The following is a 22,591-nucleotide window of genomic DNA, read 5'->3' as shown; positions in this document are numbered from 1 at the left end:
CGTTACGTGTTTAGCAGGCACAGGCGCTTTTTTGTTACTGTAAACCTTATTCAAACATGTATCAAAGCTACATTTATAAACAACTGTATTTTTAAGTATGTTTTTAATACATACTTCAGCATATTTAAATATGCTTAGTGGCTATAACAATAGGAATGGAATATTCTGATATTGATGTATGATGAGCATATTACAAAGCACACAGCTGTTCATAATTTATTTAATAAATTATTAAGTAATATCAATACATATTTATATAACTATACAAACACAAATAAATAATGATTAATACTGAATAATATATATTGAATACATGTTTATATGTATGTATGTGTGTACATACATATATATAGATATGTATATGTTTTTCAGCCGACGAGTTCTAGCTTCAGAGTGATTCAGCAGCTGAGATTGAGTCCAAAATCCGATGCGAGATTCATCCGTGCTGCAGTGAATCCGTCTCTCTTTATAGATATCTCCCTCTTCTTCCTCACATCGTGTCTTTAGGAAACCTTCAAAACAAAAACAGAAGATTTGGGATGTATCTTACTTTTGACAGAGTGAAAGAATTACATATAAATAATAGTCTTTACCACCTGTGTAAAGTTTGCTGGTGAATGTTATAACACATAATATAAGTTTTATAATATATGTTACATTGTTTCATTTCTAATATAGGCCCTTGTGTCAGATAATCTAAGTCAATGTTAGAGAATAATAAATTTTTTTAGATTTACAGAATCTCAGTTAGCCTTCATAGCGGGGCTGAACCCGTATTACACCAAGCACTGTGGCTAATATTAGCTGGTATCTCACCGGTGGACATAAATACAGTAAAGTAATATTCTAATCACAAAATATACACAATAATATGTCCATCTTACTTGTGAAATGTTGTTTGTGGAGCCCTCACGTCATTAGTCCATCGATCCGAACAACAATATCCCTCAGTGCTGAGGCATCTTCTGCTATTTTGGTTGAGCAAAGTAGGAGGGACGACCGCTCGAAGATGACCGCCGTATCGTCTGGTCCTTGTGAAGTACGTAACAAATTGCGTTCTTCAGCTCCGTCGCCATAGTGACGAGCTCGTGTGATTGAACTGAGCTTAATCGGTAAGTTTTTCATCTCTCTTCTTTTGGTCTGTTTGTTTTTCTTTTTTTTTTTAGCATTTTAATCTATACATAGCTGTATTTTTTCTGCCACCTGAAACACTTCCCTTATTGTACCGTTGAAAATACTTTCAGCTAACTCCTAGTTTTTTGTTACTTTAAGTAATTAAATGTTTTCACTTACGGTGTTGTTTGGCTGCTAGTGTACGTGTACGCCTGTAGTTTTTAAAATGTCAGTTTTGACTCTTTAAAAAAAAAATAGGATTAATAATTTACAAAGTTCAAGCCTACTGGCTAAAGCCGTTAGCTTTGAGCTAGGAATATGTAATTCATTCAGCCATGTGGGGCCAGTAAGAGGCTGCTGTGGGCCACATCTGGCCCAGACCAAATTTGTTATGTGGGATAGCAAATAATTTGCCTGAACAAGCTTTGAGTTTGTTGTTTCCAAAAACTCTCTTCGGAATATAATATTTCAAAAATGTCTCCATTCCTACGAACGCCGCAGAATGTTGCAGTAACTACGCCTGACCTGTAGGTGGTGATAAAATGAAATGAAACAATAAATTTAAAGAAGGTTTGAGATAATGGGCTCTTTGCATATCAGCTTCTATGTTCGGGAATAAGCGGCTCGGTCGCTTCCGGTCCATTGAAAATGCCGTTTTACAGTCGGTGCTCGCAGGGCTTGTTCAAGTTAATAGCTAATAATGTACATCGATCCGAAGCTCCAACACGTAAGCTGGAGAAAGTTTTTAAGACATACACCTCGTTATACATTCACGGATACGAAGGTGAGCTATACTATCTTTAAACTTGTTGTCTAACATTAACTTTAGTTTATTCTAGGTAATACTAGTAAAAATGTGCTATGCAAGTATCTAAACATTTTAATCTATTCTAACAGACAATGTTTTTACCGTATTTTGTACTTGTTTTCAAGTATACTATGTGTGTTTATTGTCATTAGTGTCAAACAGAGACCAGGTTAACGAGGAAGGTTATGGTTCGGACTTTTTGCTTCCGAAGCATGAAGCAAGTTGACAAAGATCACAAAGCAACTTTGTAGTGAAAGACAGCTGTGCACAGACAAAGTGTCTCTAGTCGTCATTATTAAACTATGATGCAACCACTATGAAGGAAAGTTTCCAAGTCAAACTATTAGAAGATTATGTTGTTGGGATGGAACCGTGAACTCTACAGAGGGTTTGTAGGCTTGTTATTGGAAAGTGCATGTAAGTCACAACCATGCCCAAGGCACATGTACTGTTTATGTTTTTCTAAATTCCAATCCCAAAAGACCTAACCAAACAAGTTTAAGGTGTTTCTTAAATCAGATGTCCTCTCTAAACATATTCAAACAAACAACAAAAAAAAATCCTTTTTAATTAATAAAGGGACTAAAAGGCACAAAGGATGAGCTCTAAGCATCTCCTGGGGCGGGTAAGAGAGAAAAAAACCCATCAAATTAAATATCACATGGCTCACTGCTTTACTAAGTTGTGATTAACCTTTTTATTTTGATCAAATGACAGAAGTGCAACTTTAAGTCCCTTGTCACTGTCCAAATTTCAAAGTGAAGTGACATGTTGGGTAAAGTAGTAAGAAATAATCTTATGTGGACAGTAATCCACTTTTAAAGAAAGCTGATATTAGGCTTCATTGTTTAGCCACTCAATGTAGCATTTGCACAAACCAAATATCTGTTGGAAAATCTTTGACATATAATGAAACCAAGTTAAATTATCGTAAATGTAAGTGGACGAGAATAGGAATACACTTTAGTAGAATTAAAACTATTACCATTGATAGGCAACCACACATAAAAAGATATCAATAACTGCCAAGTGAAAAAGTAAGAGTGTTTTTATTGACAAAGTTTTTGTAACTTTAGAACACCAACCATACAGTGACCTCAAAATGTAAAAGAAAATAAAATAAATTTTTTTATTAATGGGCCTTAATGTGCTAAGTGAACTGAACCTAATCTGTAAATTTTTCACGTCTTTCTTTTGTTTGTTTTTTTGTTTGTTTGTTTTGCAACCCAACATTTTAATCTACACATAGCGATATTTTTCCTACCACTTTAGTCATATTTATTCTACAACTGTTGAAAATACTTTTAGCAAACGCTTACTTCACATGGCAAGATTTTTAGTTTGTTTATTATGAATAATAATAATCTATAAAGCAATTTTTTGCTTACAGCGTTGTCTGGCTGCTGATGTCTTTTGAAATGTCTGTTTTCACTATTTTGTTTTAAAATTATTTAGCAGTAGTCATATTCATAGCTCAAGGCTATCGACTTAATACGTTAGCTTCAGAGTGGTTCCAGATTTTCTGCATTGTTGAGTTTAAAATATTTTTGACAAAGGAGATTCATATTTATGTATTTATTTATTTATTCGCTTGTGTTTATTTTCTATGTTAAATTTACAGTAATAGTAAATCAGAGTTGTATTTATTTCTGTATTTTAAGGAACTGTTCTGTAATAGATTGCATCGTTGATATGAATACATAGACGAATCAATGAGCGGGTCGGCCAGTTGCTGCGATACGCCATGGCGTCCGCCATATTGAATTTGACGTACATACACGTGCCATTAAGCTACAAGTAAATTAACCGAATTTCATAAAGCGTTGATCTACAACTATTTTAAGTTAATTCCTGTCATTGACAAATTCTCTCACACATACTAATATATTTGGAAATCAAAGAAAGCTCTAACGACAACAACAAGGTAAAGTGTGCCAATAAATTATTACACCGTAAAGCAAAAACATAGGTTGTTTTGAACACTATTGTAATTTTGTCAGTAAATACTTTAAAATGTAGCATTTATTTATTCTTATCAGTAAGGGAAGAGAAATCACCAGTCATCCTCCTCTTTGCTTTCTGGTCAGTGAGGGACCACAAAATGACTGATTTTCTGCATCATTGTTCCCTTTGCCAAAAGTATTTTTGCTCACCCATCCAAATTATCGGAATCAAATGTTCCTATCACTTCCATGGCTACAGGTGTATAAAATTAAGCACCGAGACGTGCAGACTGTTTTTGCAAACATTTGTGAATGAATGGGTCACACTGGTCAGTGAATTCCAGAGTGGAACTGTGAATGGATGCCACCTTTACAACAAATCTAGTTGTGAAATTTCCTCACTGAAATATTCCAGAGTCAACTGTCAGCTGTATTATAAGAAAATGGAAGTGCTTGGCAATGAAAGCAACTCCACGAAGTGGTGGGTTACCACAGTGATGGTGACCTCGCCATTTAGCTACGTTCTCATAGTGTCTATCGGGGGCATTGAGGCCTTTCCTTTTAGCTTCTGTTGAAGTCTGTATGCTGGTCTGGAGGTTTGGAAACTGATGGCAAGTGATTCTAGAGAAATTGGGTGCAAAGAGGACCTTTTTCAGTAAGAGTGACAGGAAGCTGAGACTGGAACAGCTTTGTTAATGAATTGACTAATGTTTTTTTCCCTTATTAGGTGAGTTGATACAGCCGGCTGGTGACAGAGGAGACCTGACAATGACAGAGACCGATACCCCAAAATCAGCAAAGAAGCCCCGTTTGACCTCTCTGGAAATCAGCCTCATTGCTATCGTCTCTTTGTTTGTCATTGTCATTGTAGTCCTCCTCATCTTGTTTGCCACTCAGTCAAGTGAGTGTTTCAATTAAGAATCATGCACAAGTGTTGCCCTTTCCTTATATATGTTTTGTGTGCTTTTATCCGCTGTGCTCTGGGACAGAATTAAAAAAGAAAAAGAAAAATTTGCATATGTTTTCAAACGTCCCCTTAAAAAGGTTTTTTTGATTCAAAAACAATGTCTCAAATTTCTAAATGTAGGCTTGATTCTAGGAACTGCATATTTCCTAGAGAATGTTTGTCATTTTGAAAAATGGATGATGATCTAACAACTGCGTATAATAAGCAGTTGAATAGGGTTTGAGTATCAGTTATCACACAGTTGATAAAGGTCAACAGGTGATGATGGCAGAATCCTGACAAAAAAGGTCATCCGATTGACATGACGCCACCTCTGCCCCCATGCGGGATTAGAGCAAACCTCAGACAAACAGTTTTATAATGGCAGAGGTAGTGGAACTCAAGTCATCACCTCCGACATTTTTTGAGTAATTTTTACCTTAGCAGCCAACACTGAGGTCAGGACGACAGGGTAGAAAATTCTCCACTATTATTAATTTTTGGAGTCTTGTGCTTTAATATAGTGTAAGCTGCTTTGTCAGGGAAATGAACACTGAGCGGCTTGGCTGTGCTTGTAGCCATGTTTACACTCAACTATGTTCATTTTATGTGTGCTCACTCATATAACCCACAGAGCGCTGCATTAAAGGTCAAATTGTAATCTGCTGGAGTGACAGTGCATCCAAATTTCACTTGATTGACACATTTCTGAAAGAAAGTGACATTTGTGAGGAGTTTTGCGTTACATGTGTGCAACAAAGTAATTAATAAAAAGAAATACAGAAGAAGGAACTGATTTAGGTATAATCACCACTGAGTGCTGAAAAACCCACCGAGTAATGGAAATGTGTTTTACGTTCTCTTACAGATGAAATCTGCACCACAGCTGACTGCACGCAGTCAGGTAAGCAGCTTGTGTTCGTTTGTTTTTTCTCTCTATTGTTTCATCCTGAAGGCTTTGACTTCTCCCAGAGGGAGCCGGCATGGGAGAAGTGAGGCTGCAGCAGAAGCATTTTAGACGTGCTCACTGAAAACGGCCTCTACGACTCAGACATGTTCTCTTTCAGTCAAAACCACAATGAAACAGATATGGTCAGTCCTACTACATATAGAAATGTTCATTCAACCAAGGAGTTTGCTTCTTACAGGGAATGAAACAAACATCTCAAAAGATAATAAAATAATGTAGAATGAGATTAAGTTTAGAAAAAAAAGATTCATCTTCCTACTATGTACATTTGATTTATTAAATGTCATGTTGAAAATTATTTGTGTCCTTGATAAACAACAGAAAACTTGACGATAATTGATATTGGAACAATCTAGTTTAGTGATATTTTTTTGGTTATGAGTTCCAAGTCTTAGAAGTTGGCGTTTATCCAAGAGGTTATAAAACGGGGGTGTCCAAAGTTCATCCTGGAGCCAATTTGCAGCCAGTAGAATGATGCTGGGTGTCCGTTGACAACAATTCAAGAATAGCATGAATTTTGTTTGCTAGTTCATGCAGTTGATTCAGATCCACATTTAAATTCAAATTCAAACAATGTTAGGGGGACATTAAATACAGACAAGTAAAAATCCTAAAATGGAAAATGCTTTAAATTTCATTTCATTTAATGTGTAATTAATAGGGATCAAAAACATCAAAACACCAAGACTGATTTTTGTTTTAAATCTATACTGACTGAAAACTTGAGACTTCAAAGAAGATTTCCCAATTTGTCAAGTTAAACATTTAAACAGTTTAGTTTCCATTTTTATTGTAAGGCCTACAACAAAGAGCTCTTACCTTGCAACAAGCTTTGCTAAACTGTAGTTTGACTAAGTGCAAATTATTCACAGATAAATGTACTTTCTTTAATTGAATCAGTGAAAATAATCAAAGTAACCTCAATAAATTCTTAGCGTTTATCCCTAACTTAAACAATTCCACCTCACTTTTCAGTGAGGAATAAACGCATTAAGTTTTGTGTTGGTATCTGAAGTGAGCATTTTGGCGCTTTAGCTCTGTAGGAGGATTAGATCTCTCTAACCAGAGCTTTTTAGCTGCTTTTCCTGTTTCCAGCATTCGGCTGATCAGCTGCAGCCTTCATCCTTCAACAGGTTCTTAGCTAATCTTTTCTTTGAACACTTTGGTGTAAGATGACTAAACATATTTCCCAGAATGCCAGAGTATTAATTGGTGACATTGGAGCATCTTTAATCAGGTGGCTGTAGGTAGCTGATGAAAAAGACCTAATTAAAAGTTGAACTTGTTTCGACCTGTGATGTTGGACTGATTCATTTTTTTTCATGTGTGGATTTTCATTTGGAGTTTTTGATAATCAGAGTCTTAATTGAGGAGACATTTATTTCCCTGCTTTCCAGTGCTCTCTCTTTGTAAGTTTTATTACAGTCCTGACAGTCTACTTTGCAGAACTAAATTATATTTCATCTGCATAATTGTATAGGGCTTCTTCCAGCTCATACTGTTGCAAATGACTTCATACTTGTTTCAGATTTTTTACTTGTTTTTCCCTCCCAATAAACGTAAAGCTGGCCTTCTCAATTTCCCGCAGCGTCTCGCCTCATTGGGAAGATGGATGCTAGCGTGGATCCTTGTGACAACTTCTATCAATATTCCTGTGGAGGATGGCTGAAAAAGAACATCATCCCAGAGACCCACGCCAAATATGGCTTGTACAACATCTTAAAAGCCGAGTTGGAAGTCGTCCTCAAAGGTGACAGTATTTTAGAAGGTTTTTTTTTGTTGTTCAAGAGTACGAATTATGCAATAATCCATCTAAAACTCAGATATATATCTGAAGCATTTTTCTTTTCTCTGTAAATTTTAATAAAAAATTGTAATACTTTCTGTGCCATTCCATGTTGTGACCATTCAAGGGAAAGAGTGCTTCATTAACAGTTGTCCAGTAAAGTCATTGATATATTCAACAAAGGAAGCTACAAAAGATTGTTTCTAAAGAAGCATGCTGCTTTTACAGTGCTGTATTAAGGTTGAATGGAAGAAAGTGTTTTTAAGTAAAGTGCACAAGTATGCTTGTAATTGTAGCCTTAAAAAGAGAGAGATATTAAACTCAACAGCTTGTTTCCCTGAACACAGACATGACCATAGTGTTGAGGGATTTTTTTTTCCCTCAACACAGTAAAGTTCCTGATAATAATGAGAAAATGAATTCTGATGTTTTGAAGCACTGGAGTCATTAAAAGTTGCAGAACAAAATCTCCTGAGGACTTGAGGTTGAGTCCTCTAGTTGATTATTAAAAAAAAGAAAATGACCTATTTCAGAGTTTGGGGGATATTCATATTGTGTGGACTGCAGTTGAGCAGAAGTCTATTACTACTATTACAAACAACAAGGCAAGTTAACTTTATTCAAAAAAATATTTCAGTTAAAGGCATCTTGAAGTGGTTACACCTTGGAATTAAGAACATAAGCAAGCTCTGATAGTTTTTATTACACACTATGCACATACCACACACACACACACATTGTTGGAGATAAATCTAAGACAAGTTGAGAATGAAAAACACACTAACTGGTTTCTTTGAGTTCCTTTGTGAAATTCTGCAGGAGTAAAATCAGTTCAGTCAGTCACAAAGTACTGTATGTAAAAATACTTCACTCTCGTGACTCATTTTGACGTTTCGTTGAAGAAATATATTTCGCTTTGACACATATTGACAAAACACTGGTGAGAAAAAAAATCCCGTAAATGCCTTTACGCACAAGGGCACACAGACTCTAACTTTCTGCTCAGTTTGACACACTAAGGATACATTAGTTTTGCACGAAGCTGATTTCTTCATGTCAAAACAAACCCCAAGGTGCCATATATCCCTGTGACAGAAATCTTGTAACATCTGTTATTTTAGATTTAGTGGCTGCGTTGACCAGTAAAATATATTCAAGAAAGAATATGGGATGTGCAAATTAGCTACATGACACTCTCTGGATATTACTGGCTTGGGAACAGTCATTTCATAATATGATTGGTCAAATGCAGTGTCAATCATATGTCCTTTTGTTTGTGCTTATATGCAGGTGTCCTTGAAAAGAAGGTGGAGAGGGAGGCTGCTGCTCTCACCAAGGCAAAGACACTTTACAAGTCCTGCACAAACGAGAGTGAGTCAGCAGACATGAGATGTGAATGGACTAATCCATTGTAGATAAACTATCATGTTTTGTATAGGCATCACTTTGTACAATTCCTGAAGGTTGTCTGTTTCTTCAGAATGTGGAAGATAAAAATGTAATATTAGATATAATATCAAACATGCTCATCTTTCCATTTTGTAAAAGTGTTGTACATAACATTACATATGTATACATGATCTAGAAATTGTAATGGCCAGCCAAAACTCTTAAACGTTTTACTCACTACGTTTTAATTAATGTGGTACTCAGAGATCTTGGTTATTGCTTATTTGCCATTTGCCACTGTTTTTCAAGTTGGAGAATAAATTGTCCATTAGTATTCCAAGACTGAACAAACAGGTTCAATTTCTAAGTAAAAACCTAGAATAAAAATAATAATTTTTACAATTTTTTTTGTTTGAAATAGATATGTTGTAAAGTTACAGCAATGGGTCTTACAGGGTTACAATTTCAATTTAGAAATTAGAATGAATCTTAATTCAGCATGTTCCGATTTTACTTTTTCAGCTTGTGTAAAATTACTGTATGCAAGCTGATTCCTGTTTGACTTTCATCAATACTGCACTGTATAGGATTAATTGAGCAGAAAGGAGGGGCTCCTTTGCTCGACATGCTGCCAGACATCTTTGAGTGGCCCATGGCTGTGGACAACTGGGAGGATGACTATGGTATTGCATTTTTTTTACCTTTCTTCCTCTCGCTGCCATCATGCTATAAATCTCTTATTGCAGTTCTTCCCTCGCACATCCTCCTTCCTCCGATCTTATTTCTTCAGGGAAAACCTGGAGGTTAGAGGATGTCATTGCCAGGTTAAATTGGAAATATGCAACACAAGTCCTGGTTTACTTTTTCGTTTACATTGATGACGGAGACTCCACTTCACACATCATTTATGTACGTACAAAGCTTGCGGGTGTAAAACCTCTAAAAGCGCATCTGAGTAAATTAGAATTCAGTATGTTAATTTTTCACTAATTTTGACAGAGTGGGTAAACGGCAATTCAAGTATATTTGTTTTTTCAGTTTTGATTATTTGGACTTACAGTCAATAAAAATCTCAAAACACAATCTCCCAGAAGATTTGAACATTACAAAAATATGATTTTGGACTAAAACACAGTCCAAAAAGTTTTAGTACAGTATATGCATTGAAATTTGAGGAATAAATCACCTTCTTTAAAATACAAAGGCTGATTTTGTTCTTTTGTGTTGCAAAGATCCCCGGAATTTGGAAAACAATAAAATATTTGGCATCAATAGGAAAAGTAACAATAGTTTGACAATATTTCAACCAATTAAAACAAACAAAAAAAAAAACTTTCAAACAATATTTAATTTTCATATTGTATGCAGACAGGTAGCTGATAAATCAGACGTACTTAAATTCTTGAACAAGTGGGTCTTGTAATGAGAGAGTTCAATCTGTTGGGCAAAACTGGTTACATAATGGTCTTTATTTCTGGTAACTACAATATTGTCTTGATTTTTTTTGTCTTCTATTCTTTGTCAGTTTGACCAGCAAATGTCCTTTGGCCTCTTGTCCAGAGACTACTACACCTGCAAGGGTCGCTTTGCAGAGGTGTGCTGAAATGTTTAAATAGTTATTTGGTCATGTGTAAGTAACTCTTAACCAAAGCAGTAGAAAATGTTAATTTGTGCTTGTGCTGATTTATTTTGTTGAAAGATTTTGTAACATGGAAAGCTGGTGTTTCATAAAGCATAGGACTGAACAACAAAATCAATGAACTATATCGTGACAGACACAAGATCAATATTAATAGCTAGTACATCTAATAGAAAATTCAATATATAACAAATTCACTGAACTCCGATCCAGAACCACACTGCATTCTGGGACAGAATGCAAGGAAGACGGCATCAGCCAAGCAACAACCTGTTGAGAAACTTGTGCAGCAGCACTTTAAGGTTTCACCATTGTGTCTCATAACTGCTGAACAATAAACAATGGCATAGAGTGAACACTGTGGATGAAACAGAAAAGTTCATACTGCCAGTTTGGCAGTATTTCAACTAATAAACACAAAAAGACCTATCAATCAATATATCAATAATTGTCTATTAACTGATACAAAACGGTCATATTGTGATGTTTTTTAGCCAGATCGTCCAACCCAATTAAAGCATCACCATCATGATTGAACATTTTTGCACTGCTTAAATGCAATAGTTTGGATTAAGCTATAGGGAAAAATATTGCCTTTCAGTGGTTTGTTGTAAATAAAAAGTGGGGAAGAAAATCTCTGTAAGGTAATTTTATTTATGTAGCACATTTTCAGCAACAAGGCAATTCAAAGTGCTTTACATGAATAAAAAGGAAATACAAACAAAATAACAAACCAAAGGATAGAGCGCAAAAAAGAGGAAAGGACACATTAGGGCAAATCGCAACATTCAGGCAAAACAAAGGGCAAAACAGAGACATGAGTGAAGGCGGTGACATAAAAGGGCCATGAAACCAGGTGGCTGAGCCTCCTGGCAAAGTCCGATAGAGGTGTTATCGAGGAATGATGTCCTTGGGAACGCCCAGCTCCACGGCTCCATGGAGACAGGAGGGGGTGAAGTGGGAAAGAGCATTGTGTTTACATATCTTCAAGGAGATTAGAGATATGCAGCCTTTCCAAGGCCACACGGGAAAAGCCAATTCAGAAACAGAATGTCTTAGGTCGGGAAGATTATAAATTTCAATCTTCCCTAAAGTCTCTCCGATACATCTCAGTTCCCAATTATCCAAATTAGTTTGGTCGTTCCACTGAACCGAAACTAGCAACTAGAAACTAGCAACTAGAAACTAGCAACTTCTCCAAGATCAATTCCAACTCGTTAGTGAGTTTTAGAGTCCTCGTCTCTGTCCACACCAACAGTCTGAGTGTTTGCTAGTTCGGCCAAGTCCGTCACAAATTTGTTGATAATCCAGGAATCCACAAGCTCCAAACAGCAGAAATCCTGTTATCATGAATAAATCCAGGGTGAATCCTGCCGGGTTTGTCCCCACAGGACAAGAGGGCTCTCCTGTGCCCAGATTTCTCATCAAAAATTTGATCAATTGCATTGAGAGATTGGTTGACCAGATCCATAATTTGTAGATTTGGATGATGTGCAAAGACAGGCTCCAAAAATATAGAAAAAGACAGGACAAAAACAGAGCAAGCAGGGCAGGCATGGGCAGAGAGGGAACAGAGGAAAAAAGCATCCGCCTTCATCGAGAGCAAGAGAGAAAAGCAAGACAGACCAAATGTTGTTACTGGAACAGACATCCTCTCTTCTGGTTTTATTTTACAGCTGAATGTGAACTGTTGATTTGATAAAACAAAAAGCAGCTATAAGAAGTAGCTGTAGCAACAGTGTGCATTGGTGCGAGGAGACACTTTTTGTTTTGGGAAAACAAGCATTATTATTATAAAATGTGCTTTACAGGCATGTCGAGCTTATGAGAAGTTCATGTTTGACCTGGCAAAGTTGATCCGCACTGACCGGGGACTGAAAATCAGCGAAACAGACATAAAAGCAGAGGTGACACGAGTTGTGGATTTGGAGAGAGACATCGTCAGTGTGAGCATATTCTTTCAGAGATCACTTAAGCTGAAATGTGATGCACAGTTTGGTGTTTGCTCTTGTCTTTGTTTAACTATAGGACTTTCGCAGTTTGTTTTTTCCCTCAGTAAGGAGTGAATGTTAATAATTTGTTGCTCAAACCTAAAACACTTTGATTAGTCAAATCAGATAAACAACTCTCCACTTAATTACTGATGATAAAAAAACAAACTCTATGTATTCATTATTGATTTATTCATCCAATAGCTACATTATTAATCACACTAAGTTCCCCTTAATGATTTTAATGAAGTAAAAAGGTATTACTACAACACAAAGAAAAATTGCTCAAAATGTTATCTAAAGCCCTAAAAGCCCTATTAGACCTATTATCTCATGTAATAATTAAATTACTTCCCAGGAGCTGCTCTACAGCTCTTCCACCTTAGCCTCTATCTTCTCTGGATCGATGGTCTGCTTCGATCCAACAGTCGTAGTGTTTGCCCTGAAGACACTCATAGAAAGGCAGCCGGTGCTGGTCTCTACCGGTACTGGACTTTGGGATGTGGAAACTTTGGATTTGGAACTCATTTAAAGACAGCTACTGACACTGATCATGTCTAAGGCACAGCCCAAAAAAACCCCAAAAAACTAAGTCCTTTGCAGTATTCAATGTAAACAAAAAGGTATGGTTTGGGGACTTAGAGCTTTTCTTGTCAGCAACCTCCATGGGGAAAATAATATTACCCCTTTGTGGTTTCTCCAAAACCCTACCATTTTTCTGTATACATGCTGTTTCTTTTTGTTTTGTTTTTGTTTTACATCTGGTCTGCTTGTACAGCTAAAATAGTGGAACAGTCAAATATTATAACAAAGAGGTGTGGCCACATTTATCCATTTAGTATTTTAAAGCCCTTGCATATTTATTAGGCATTTATGTGACCGGCACATTGAAAATGATGATGGCATCATTGTACTGTGAAAAAGTTCACAGTACAAAATAATTCTGGGCATATACAAATCTTTTTGAGACAAGCTTGTTAACCTGTCACAGCAAGAATTTCCTAGAAATCAACAGATTTGCAACCCTGTTTTGTCAGGCTGCGCTTCTCCTGTTGCTCACATGCTTTGCTTTGCCTCCACTCTGCCTCTCAGTATTACAAAGCAGTTAAACCATTCAAACGCTGACATTTACAGACCTGAGGCCTCCTGGGCTGCACATGCTTCATGCGTCTGGAGATGAACCAAGAGTGTAAATGTGTAGGGGACTCAGAGTTTTTATGAGATTTTTAAACTCTAGTCTTTTGTTTCGTTTTGTTGCATTTCCTTTTCTCCCAGGCCACTGACCCACTGCTGCTTCAGAGTGATCAAGTGTTGCTTTACAACAAGATGGAATTGAGGGAGCTGAACAGAAACTTCACTCTTGAAATTGACTCTCAGGTAATGCTAACATCTTAGCTCGTGAGTATTGCTATTATTTAAACTTAGTGTTAAATATCTCAAACTTGGTTTGTTTGTGTGTGTTTTGGCTCAACCTGAAGAAATTCAACTGGAGTTACTTCACAGCTAAGATAATGGACACCGTGAACATCAAGGTTCCTGAATCGGAGAAAATCATCAACAACTACCCCAGCTATTTCGTAAAACTCAAAGGTGTATTAGCCAAATACACCAAGAGGTGTGTAAGATTATACAAGTCAGAGATGGTTATTGTTTTTCAGAGAAATTGCTTACCTGTGCAGTAATTGTATGCGTTTCTGCCAAGGTCAGAGTCACAGGATGCGGTTAGAAAAACCTGGTCACACTCTGCTGTTAGATCACTGCAGGATCATGTCGATCTCCTTGTCCTTTCTGCATTTTTTTTTCTCTCAGGGATCTGCAAAACTATGTGGTTTGGCGGTTTGTTATGAAAATGGTAGAGGGGCTCAGCCGACCTTACAGAAACACCAGGAACGCTTTCCACAAGGTACGCAGCCTGATATTACCTTGACATGTTGACTTGGGAAAACTACTTTCATGAATGTCCTTGCAATGTCTTAACAATTTCAAAGTGGAAAGTTATTGTACAGGTGTAAAACATTACTTGTAGTTGTTGAAAAGAAAAAGGTACAAGGAAGTCTAATAGATGTTACATTTAACAGACTCTGAAATGTCATTAAAACAAGGAAGATGTCTGTCATAAATTTACCCTTTGGTCATGGAACAGATGTCGGTGTGTTTGAGAAGGGTCCAATCACTGACATCCATCAAACACAAGAAAACATCTAAGGAGATTGCAGAATCTACTAAAGAAGAAATGTGGCTGGAAAAGAATCCTGAATGATCGTGATCGGTGATCACTTAAACGTTTGGTGAAATCAAATAGAAGAAAAACAACACTAGAACTCTGGGCTGTGTTTAATAGTGAAAGTAAACACATTACCACACACACAATGAGAACTCGAGGGATTGCAACTGAACAGCTGTGTAGTCTTTAGAAAACAACTAGTCAGTGAGGCTAAATGGAAAAAAAAAATCCTCTGGAGCAACGGAAGAAGATCATGATGTGGTCTGAGTTCAGATTTACCATCTTCCAGAGTGATGGGCGCGTCAGGGCAAGAAGAGAGACAAGTGAAGTTATTACCCTTCATGCCTGGCACCTACTGGATAAGCCTGTGGGGCAGTGCTATGATCTGGGGTTGTTTATTAAAATGTTTAGGCGATGCGGTGCTTTATTTCTTGTTTTTTTATAGATTCTTGTAAGTTTTTTTTCATAACCCATCCTTTTTCTTTCACTCTACTTCCTAAAATGGAAATCAGTTTTTTTATTTGAACAAAGTTTCTCCTTCATTCATTATGTTGTCTCATCACCTTCGCAATAGGTTCTGACCGGTAAAACATCAGAGAAGGCCGTGTGGCGACGGTGCGCACTGTACGTCAACAGCAACCTGGACAAAGCTGTGGGACGGCTCTACGTGCAGGAGGCTTTCTCTGAGAACAGCAAAGAGCTGGTAGGTAGAGGCTGAACTGGACCGATTAATAAAGTTTTACTGAACAGCTTTCTTTTACATTGACAGTCTGAACTGATGACATAAAAATAGTGAGTGTTTTTATGTATCCATATACAGAACTACATGGTTAAGAGAAATCTGTGATTTTGTCACCTGTCTCGTGTCTGTGCCTCAGTGTTGTCGTGTTTGCATCCACTGGAAGCAGCTGAATGAGGTGTCCTTGTTATGCTCACACCGCCTACACTGTAAATCTCAACTGTGTGCCTGCGTGTCCACGCACACGCGTGGACACGCAGGCTTTGCCGCAATACTGTGTCATGTATGAGTGACCCTGAGTAGGCAAACATCTTTATGGAAGTTGAGATGCTTAAAAGTAACGACGGGTCAAAGTCAGAATTCTGAGATTAAAGTTAGAAATCCCTTACATATAGATGAATCCATTATAGAAATTATTTCTGAGGAGATTTATGCGTCTATAAGTAATTAGATTTTTTGAATATGTTTTCTTTTTCTGTGGGAAGTAGCTGATCAATCATTCAGATTATCACCAGACCGTCTCCTTACATATTTATATATCAGCAGTCAAGAGACATTCAGTGTACTGGGACATTAATTAATAAATAAAGCACTCCAAGCCTATAAGCAGCATGTTTCTTTTTAGCTCTAGTTTCAGCTTTTCACCATGCATATCTGATATAAATACACCTAAGTGGAAGCTTTCAGTGTAAAACTAAGATGAAATCAGTGATGGTTTATTGGGAAATTTATACAAACTGCATTTCAAACTGGAGAGACTCAAACGGAGAAAGAAGGCGATTAAAAGAGTTTAATGACAAAATGATCATAAAAATAAAAAGTCCTTTGGCGTTCTGGTGAGCTGGATGTCGATGAGCTCGATGAACATTCCTGATGCAGCATAGGAATGTAGACCCCCCGGGGCCTGTACTGGTGGCGGCGGTCGGAGGAAGATGAGGCCTGAGAGCCGGGAGCAGAAGGTGGAGATGGGGTGGAGGTGGGTTGATCGCAGCTGGTGAGCAGAGGAGGCTATGGGTGAAGGTCCTTTTGAACTGAAGCCCAAACGATGATTGGCTGGAGCGAGGCTTGGTCCGCGCCGATAGGTCCAGGTTGCAGAGAGGCGGGCGCTGATTGATGAGGCTGAACTTCCAGACTGAACTTTTGTCAAGACTCCATGTCTCCACACATAACAATCTCCCCTAAAGGCTTGTTGGAAAAATCTCTGTGTGGTCTCTGCCAGTTTGTGGCAAACCACAACTTTTTTTTTCAAGGGTTGTGCAATGAGTAAGCAAGGGGTCCACTAATGTGACGAGACGAGGGGTTTTCTGGTTTTCTCTTGCTGTGGGCTCAGAGTATTTAATTCTTTATGTGAAGCAATGCATTTAAAAATGTGGAAACCCTTGGGGGTAACATTACAAAAAAAAGCCTCAAGGAAAAAAAAAATTATTGTAGATGTTCAACAACACTATGCAGGTTTGAAACGGAGTGTAATGACAATAGTATCAATAAACAACTTATGAAGTTATTTTTCTTTCTCTTGATTGTAAGATCATAAATTTTAATATCCTTCCCTTTTATATCTGGAACAAGAATTGTTCAGCATAGAAAGGCAAAAAAAAAATAATTCTCACTGTTTGAAGTTAAACTAGACCAAACATATCTTGTTTTAGATCCATTAGAATAACCAAAAATATTTATATTTCCTAAATGACAGGAAACTTCGAGGTGTCTTTTATTTTTGTAATTTTCTTTAAATTCAGAAGTTTGTATTCAGTCATCCCTATCTCTTTCAACACTAAGGGAAAGCTCAGATTATTTCCTGGTTTTGGAAAAATCTTAACAGGTCAACTGACAATGACTTTGCCATCTGGGGAAAAAGGAAATATTTTAAGTGGAGCATATTTTTATTTCTTTTAGTCAAGTGTATGGTCAAGTCCTCCAAGAAAAATCCTGATGGAAATATAAAAAAATTCAGAATATAATGTTTTTAAAGCCATAATGTCAAAGCAGTTGCCATTAATTACAAATTAATGAACAGTCTAATATGCAAGTCTGAATCGTTCTGGTATGTGGATATGAAAGGCCTAATCATTTTAGGAAGTGTGTTAATATTTTGACAGAAGTTATATTTGTCTTATTTCTGATCCAATTTGAGTTGATGAACAGAAACAAACGGCAGACCAGAGAACCTTTTTATGATGCATTTTCCTGTTCCATCATTGGCATCTTGTGACATTTGCTCTCTTTGGTGTGTTGGGAGATTAGATGGAGGAGATGATTAAAGATATTCGGGAAGTTTTCATTAGTAACCTTAATGACCTCGCCTGGATGGATGAAGAGACCAAAAGAGCAGCGGAAGAGAAGGTGTGAATTTCATTTTCAAGAATCAACTTATTTTTCTATCTACAACAACAAGTAAACCAGTTTTAGTCTTTTTTGACTTTTTTTGTGTTCATTTGTTGTTGTTTTTCCAGGCCCAAGCTATCCGTGAACGCATTGGTTATTCTGACGACATCATGAATGACGAATATCTAAACAATGAGTACAAAGATGTAAATATTTATGAAAAAAACACCATTATCCATATTTCACTAAGTTCTTGTAATAGAAAATACTTTAGGGAAGTTGCATTTCTTATCGTAGCTAAAACATCCCAGTGAATAACAAGTTTCCCTCGTGAATACATGACCTAGTGTTGATGGCTTTCATCAGCACTCGGTCATGATGTTTTTCTGGCTGTGTTGGTGTCAGCTGAGCTACAGTGCAGAGGAGTATTTTAAAAACATCCTGCAGAACCTGGAGTACGGGACCAAGAAATACCTGCAGAAATTGCGAGAAAAAGTCAACAAGGATGAGTAAAGTGTTTGTTTGTTTGTTTGTTTTTTTGTGGGGTCGATGGATTTACCAGCTTTACTCCAGATGTGTTGTAAATGAAAAGTGCATTGTTTGGTATTTAAATCACCTGTCTTATTTATGATCCCAGCAGAGTGACCTACTACAGTGTTTACCCCATTTATTCTTTGTGAAGTGTGTTCACTTTCTACCACACAAACTCCCACATGCATTCAGAGTTCAGCTTTAACAGCAGGGAGTCCTACATTGACTTTGGGTTTTAAAAGCTGTATGTTAATTTTCCACGTTTTTACTCAAGTAGCCTTCTTACTTTGCCTCGGTGCTTTTTCATAGTGTCATCATTTAATAACACCCGCTCTCAATGTTTTAATCTATTTTTTCAAGGTGGGTAACTGGAGCTGCTGTTGTCAACGCCTTCTACTCAGCCAGCAAAAACCAAATAGGTACCAAATAAGCACTGGAAATTATGTTCAGCCATAAAACATAAAGCCTGATCTATTTTGGCATTTAAAACTGCTTTCTCTGTCTGTAGTGTTTCCTGCTGGTATCCTTCAACCCCCTTTCTTTAGCAAAGGCCAGCCTAAATCTCTCAACTACGGTGGAATTGGCATGGTAATCGGTCATGAGATTACACATGGCTTTGATGACAAAGGTATGAATTTTCCACTTCATTGTTCTCCCTTTCAGTTTTACTGGATTACATTAGTCTGTGAACTTCCCCCTGTAACTAGTACCACTTAGAGAAGAGCTTTGTTTCACCTTATGATGCCTTTGGCCTCAGGATTTTTTTTTGTTATACAGTCTCTTGCATTTGAATTGTAATGTAAATAATTTTCCACCTCAGGTTTGCCACCTGCATTCTTATTTACACGTAAAAAAAACAAATTCTAATATCTAACAATAATTTTTAGCCATAGGAAGCTTACAGTTTCAAAACAACAAAATTCCAACGTTCAGTTTTACAGTTTAGTCATTTTAGTGTAACAGGGGAAGTGCAGAGGTTTCGCCTGGCTGTTTGGACCATAGATGAACATGTTGCCCTTTGTTACACGTTACTGGTAATGTATCTATATATTAAAATTTGCAAATGGGGTCATACTTGCAGTTTTCATTATTTAATTATTTTTGGAGTATAAATGCATGTTAATATTCCCATCTCTAACTCCCAGACATCTGTTCTGTGTCTCTAGGTAGCAAGTATGACAAGGACGGCAATCTGAAGAACTGGTGGACTCCTCAATCTTTTAGAAAATTCCTGGAACTCTCAAGGTGTTTCGCTAACCAGTACAGCAAGTTTTCCTGGGACCTGGCTAATGGTCTACATGTATGTTCACTGCTTCTTTTCTCAAACATGTCTTTTGTTTCCTACTTGTTTGGAACATTACATGCAAAATTCCAACTAACCTCACTTTCATTGATTTTACCAGAATTCCTGTTGCCTTTGCCAGCTTATCCATCTGTCCTTTATCAATCTTTCCTATTTTGCAACTTTATCTTCTCTCTGCTTTAGGTGTCTTTAGTATTTTATGTTGACATATGAGTACTTCTCCTTTTATCCTTCCTCCTCTGTACTGCTCCTTTGAACAAAGCTTCTTTTATTCCCTGGGTGATTCGTTCTTATAACCCAGAAACTGATATCTGCAACTTACTGAAAATATGGAGAGAAAACTTTCAAGTTTGTTCATCACTTTTTGCACTCTGCACCTTTATTTTCTCCTTAGTTGAACGGCAACAACACCCTCAGTGAGAACATAGCTGACAATGCAGGGATTCGACAGGCGTACCAGGTGAAGAGATGCTGTGGAAATGTTTTTGTTTACATATGTGACCTGGTCCATGCAACTTGAAACAAAAATTGAAGTTTGTTTGTCAGGGTGTTGACATGTTTGTTAGGTTGTATGAAGGTGTGATTGCTGGTACTGTGACTCTGGATCAACAGAGGGTCACTAACCAGTCTAAAGTCATTAAAACTCTGTAAAAAGATTTAAATGTTATTTAAGCATAAAAAATGACATTGTTTTGTATGTAAAGTAAGAACTGGTAAAATACAATTTTACATAAACATTACTTCAAGATATTTACTCTGGATTAGAGATGCAAAGAGAAATTGCTTTGTCATCATTGTCGTATAATTTTCTGCTTGAGCAGCCCTGACCAGTGACTGGTCTGGTGCATCATGAAAATTTTAATGTTCTTCCTGTTCATTAGTGCACCACATATAGGCACAGCCAGGTTGCAATGACAACATTGTCTGTTAGGGAACAGTCAGTAATTATTTAACAATTATTAATAGTAATCATTTCAGGCTGAAAAGGGTCGGGAAAGAGCAAGACTACAAGCAGAAAGAAATCAAACTGGACTAAACACTAGAAACTAAAAATTAACCTCAAAATTCTGACTAGTTTAATACTCTGAAAAAGAGATTTTACTTTTTTTTTTAACACATCTGAATTGGCAAGATGTCTATTGTAATAGCAAATGTGTACTTTAACGTAGAAGCTGTGGAGGCAAACATAAATGTAGTGCATTATTGAAAAATGAATAAATCAAACATTTATTAACTATGTGTAAGATATATACAATTTTGCATTTTATTATAGGCATACAAGAAATTTGTGAAGAGGAATGGAGAGGAGCCCCGGCTGCCTGGGACTGACCTCTCACATGATCAACTCTTCTTTCTTAACTTTGCACAGGTAATCAGTCAAACAAAAAAGTTTAATATTGATAAATGCTTATTAAAGTTCAGTATTAAATATTTTTCATCAATATTCCTGACATAATTAATTCTGCCTAGCTCAATAGTTACTTTATAAGGCTTTACTGTAACAGAATTATGACCTGCTTTAATTTGTAAAACAATTTGCCTTAAATTGAACATTTTTTAATAGCAGGTGCACAATGACCCTGACCACTTTAGTAAAACTCCAACTTTGTGACTTTAGTCATTAACTGTTCCTATTTTTTTTGTCTTGAAAAGAATGTCATTCACAAAAGACAAAAACTATGATCTCAAAGTTGTGACGTTGCTACACACCTCTTTAAAACTGCAGTATCTCTTATGAAGGACATTTTTCACTTATGTCAGTATACAGTTGGGAACATAGTAAGTGAGCTAGTGGCATTTCCAAAGCTCAGGTCTAGATAACTCAACTAATAGAAGAAAAACACAACATGGCACTGCAGTTCAAGAAAATGTAAGAATTTCTATTTATCTTTTGCAAAAATGGATATGCTTTTGGGATGGGGTGCCAGAAATACAGTGGGATACCTGACGCATCTGTAATTGAATTCATGAAGCTCTACTTGTCTGATACTTTACATCCTGTATATCTCTTTAAGATTTGGTGTGGATCATATCGACCACAGCAAGCTCTTATTTCCATTAAAATGGATATACACAGTCCAGTGATGTTCAGGTAATAACACGAAGCGCAGAAATAAGCACTTCATGACTTTAAAGTACAGAACCCTCTGACACACAAAGTCCACTTGCTAACACCGGTCTCCTTTGTATACTCTAGAGTACTGGGCTCCCTTCAGAACTTCCCAGAGTTTGCCAAAGCATTCAACTGCAACAAAAGCAGCAACATGGTCTCTGACAACATTTGTCATGTTTGGTGACCTAAAGTCGGTATAATACCTCTGTCCTCTAACTGTTGGAGCTCCATGGAGGGCTGCAGTGAGATGGAAACTTCCCTTTGCTCTTTGCTGGATGGACCACAGCTGGTGAACAGGCAGTGCAGCATGCACTTCATCCAAGACGGATTATTGTCCCAAAAGGAATAACCCTCATGGGTTATTGTCTGCTGTTAAAGTTTGTCTCACACTCTAACACTGCTGTTCAGTAAATCAACTCTTTCAATCTCCTGCTCATTGAATACAATCACTCCTTCTGTTTTTTTAAGTTTTATTCTGTTTGCTTTCACGTTTGCTTCCCATTTGAGCCTGCCAGTGTTTGTTTTGTGGGTGAATATGCGAGTGTGTTTCAGTCAAAACGCTTTACAAGTAGTAGGCAATAGAGTGGCGGACAGAAAAATGTGCTCAACCCACTCACGCATTAATACGCCGCCTACCCACTCACATACATGCAACAGGGCCGAACCACTGTATCGTATGTGGGACTCAGCTGGAACTCTCATAAACCTCTACTGTAACCTCCACTGTTTTCAGCCTCTGGCTTGTCTGCAGATTTTCTCTACAGTTTTCCC

At 37.1% G+C, this 22,591-nt stretch overlaps 1 protein-coding gene across 3 annotated transcripts; it reads left to right on the top strand.

Moving 5' to 3' along the window:
- The first annotated feature begins 1,027 nt into the window (after window positions 1–1,027).
- On the top strand, window positions 1,028–22,030 carry LOC106959747 (neprilysin-like). 3 transcript variants are annotated; one of them, XM_015052503.1, is made up of 23 exons: window positions 1,028–1,112; window positions 4,592–4,765; window positions 5,679–5,714; window positions 7,369–7,530; window positions 8,857–8,937; window positions 9,543–9,638; window positions 9,746–9,864; window positions 10,481–10,549; window positions 12,406–12,540; window positions 13,861–13,962; window positions 14,064–14,200; window positions 14,395–14,488; window positions 15,384–15,512; window positions 17,793–17,891; window positions 18,002–18,079; window positions 18,279–18,382; window positions 18,765–18,823; window positions 18,913–19,032; window positions 19,571–19,704; window positions 20,102–20,167; window positions 20,981–21,076; window positions 21,723–21,799; window positions 21,905–22,030. In XM_015052503.1, the coding sequence occupies exons 2-23, from the start codon at window positions 4,633–4,635 to the stop codon at window positions 22,002–22,004; spliced, it is 2,226 nt and encodes a 741-aa protein (XP_014907989.1). In that variant the 5' UTR covers window positions 1,028–1,112; window positions 4,592–4,632; the 3' UTR covers window positions 22,005–22,030. The 3 variants fall into 3 exon arrangements, with proteins under 3 accessions (XP_014907989.1, XP_014907988.1, XP_014907990.1); XM_015052502.1 differs by having other exon boundaries at window positions 7,369–7,536; XM_015052504.1 differs by lacking the exon at window positions 10,481–10,549 and having other exon boundaries at window positions 7,369–7,536.
- Window positions 22,031–22,591: the final 561 nt, after the last annotated feature.

The sequence above is a fragment of the Poecilia latipinna genome, unplaced genomic scaffold (genome assembly GCF_001443285.1).
Source record: "Poecilia latipinna isolate Pla-1442-1.1 unplaced genomic scaffold, P_latipinna-1.0 Scaffold1115, whole genome shotgun sequence".
Classification (NCBI taxonomy): domain Eukaryota; kingdom Metazoa; phylum Chordata; class Actinopteri; order Cyprinodontiformes; family Poeciliidae; genus Poecilia; species Poecilia latipinna.
This window is presented reverse-complemented; position numbering and strand designations above follow the sequence as displayed.

Coding starts and splice junctions, on each gene's coding strand:
- LOC106959747 (XM_015052502.1), top strand. CDS start 4,633: ATGACAGAGACCGATACCCCAAAATCAGCAAAGAAGCCCCGTTTGACC. Junction 17,892..18,001: donor AAAGAGCAGCGGAAGAGAAG/GTGTGAATTTCA, acceptor TTGTTTTTCCAG/GCCCAAGCTATCCGTGAACG. Junction 18,080..18,278: donor TAAACAATGAGTACAAAGAT/GTAAATATTTAT, acceptor TGTTGGTGTCAG/CTGAGCTACAGTGCAGAGGA.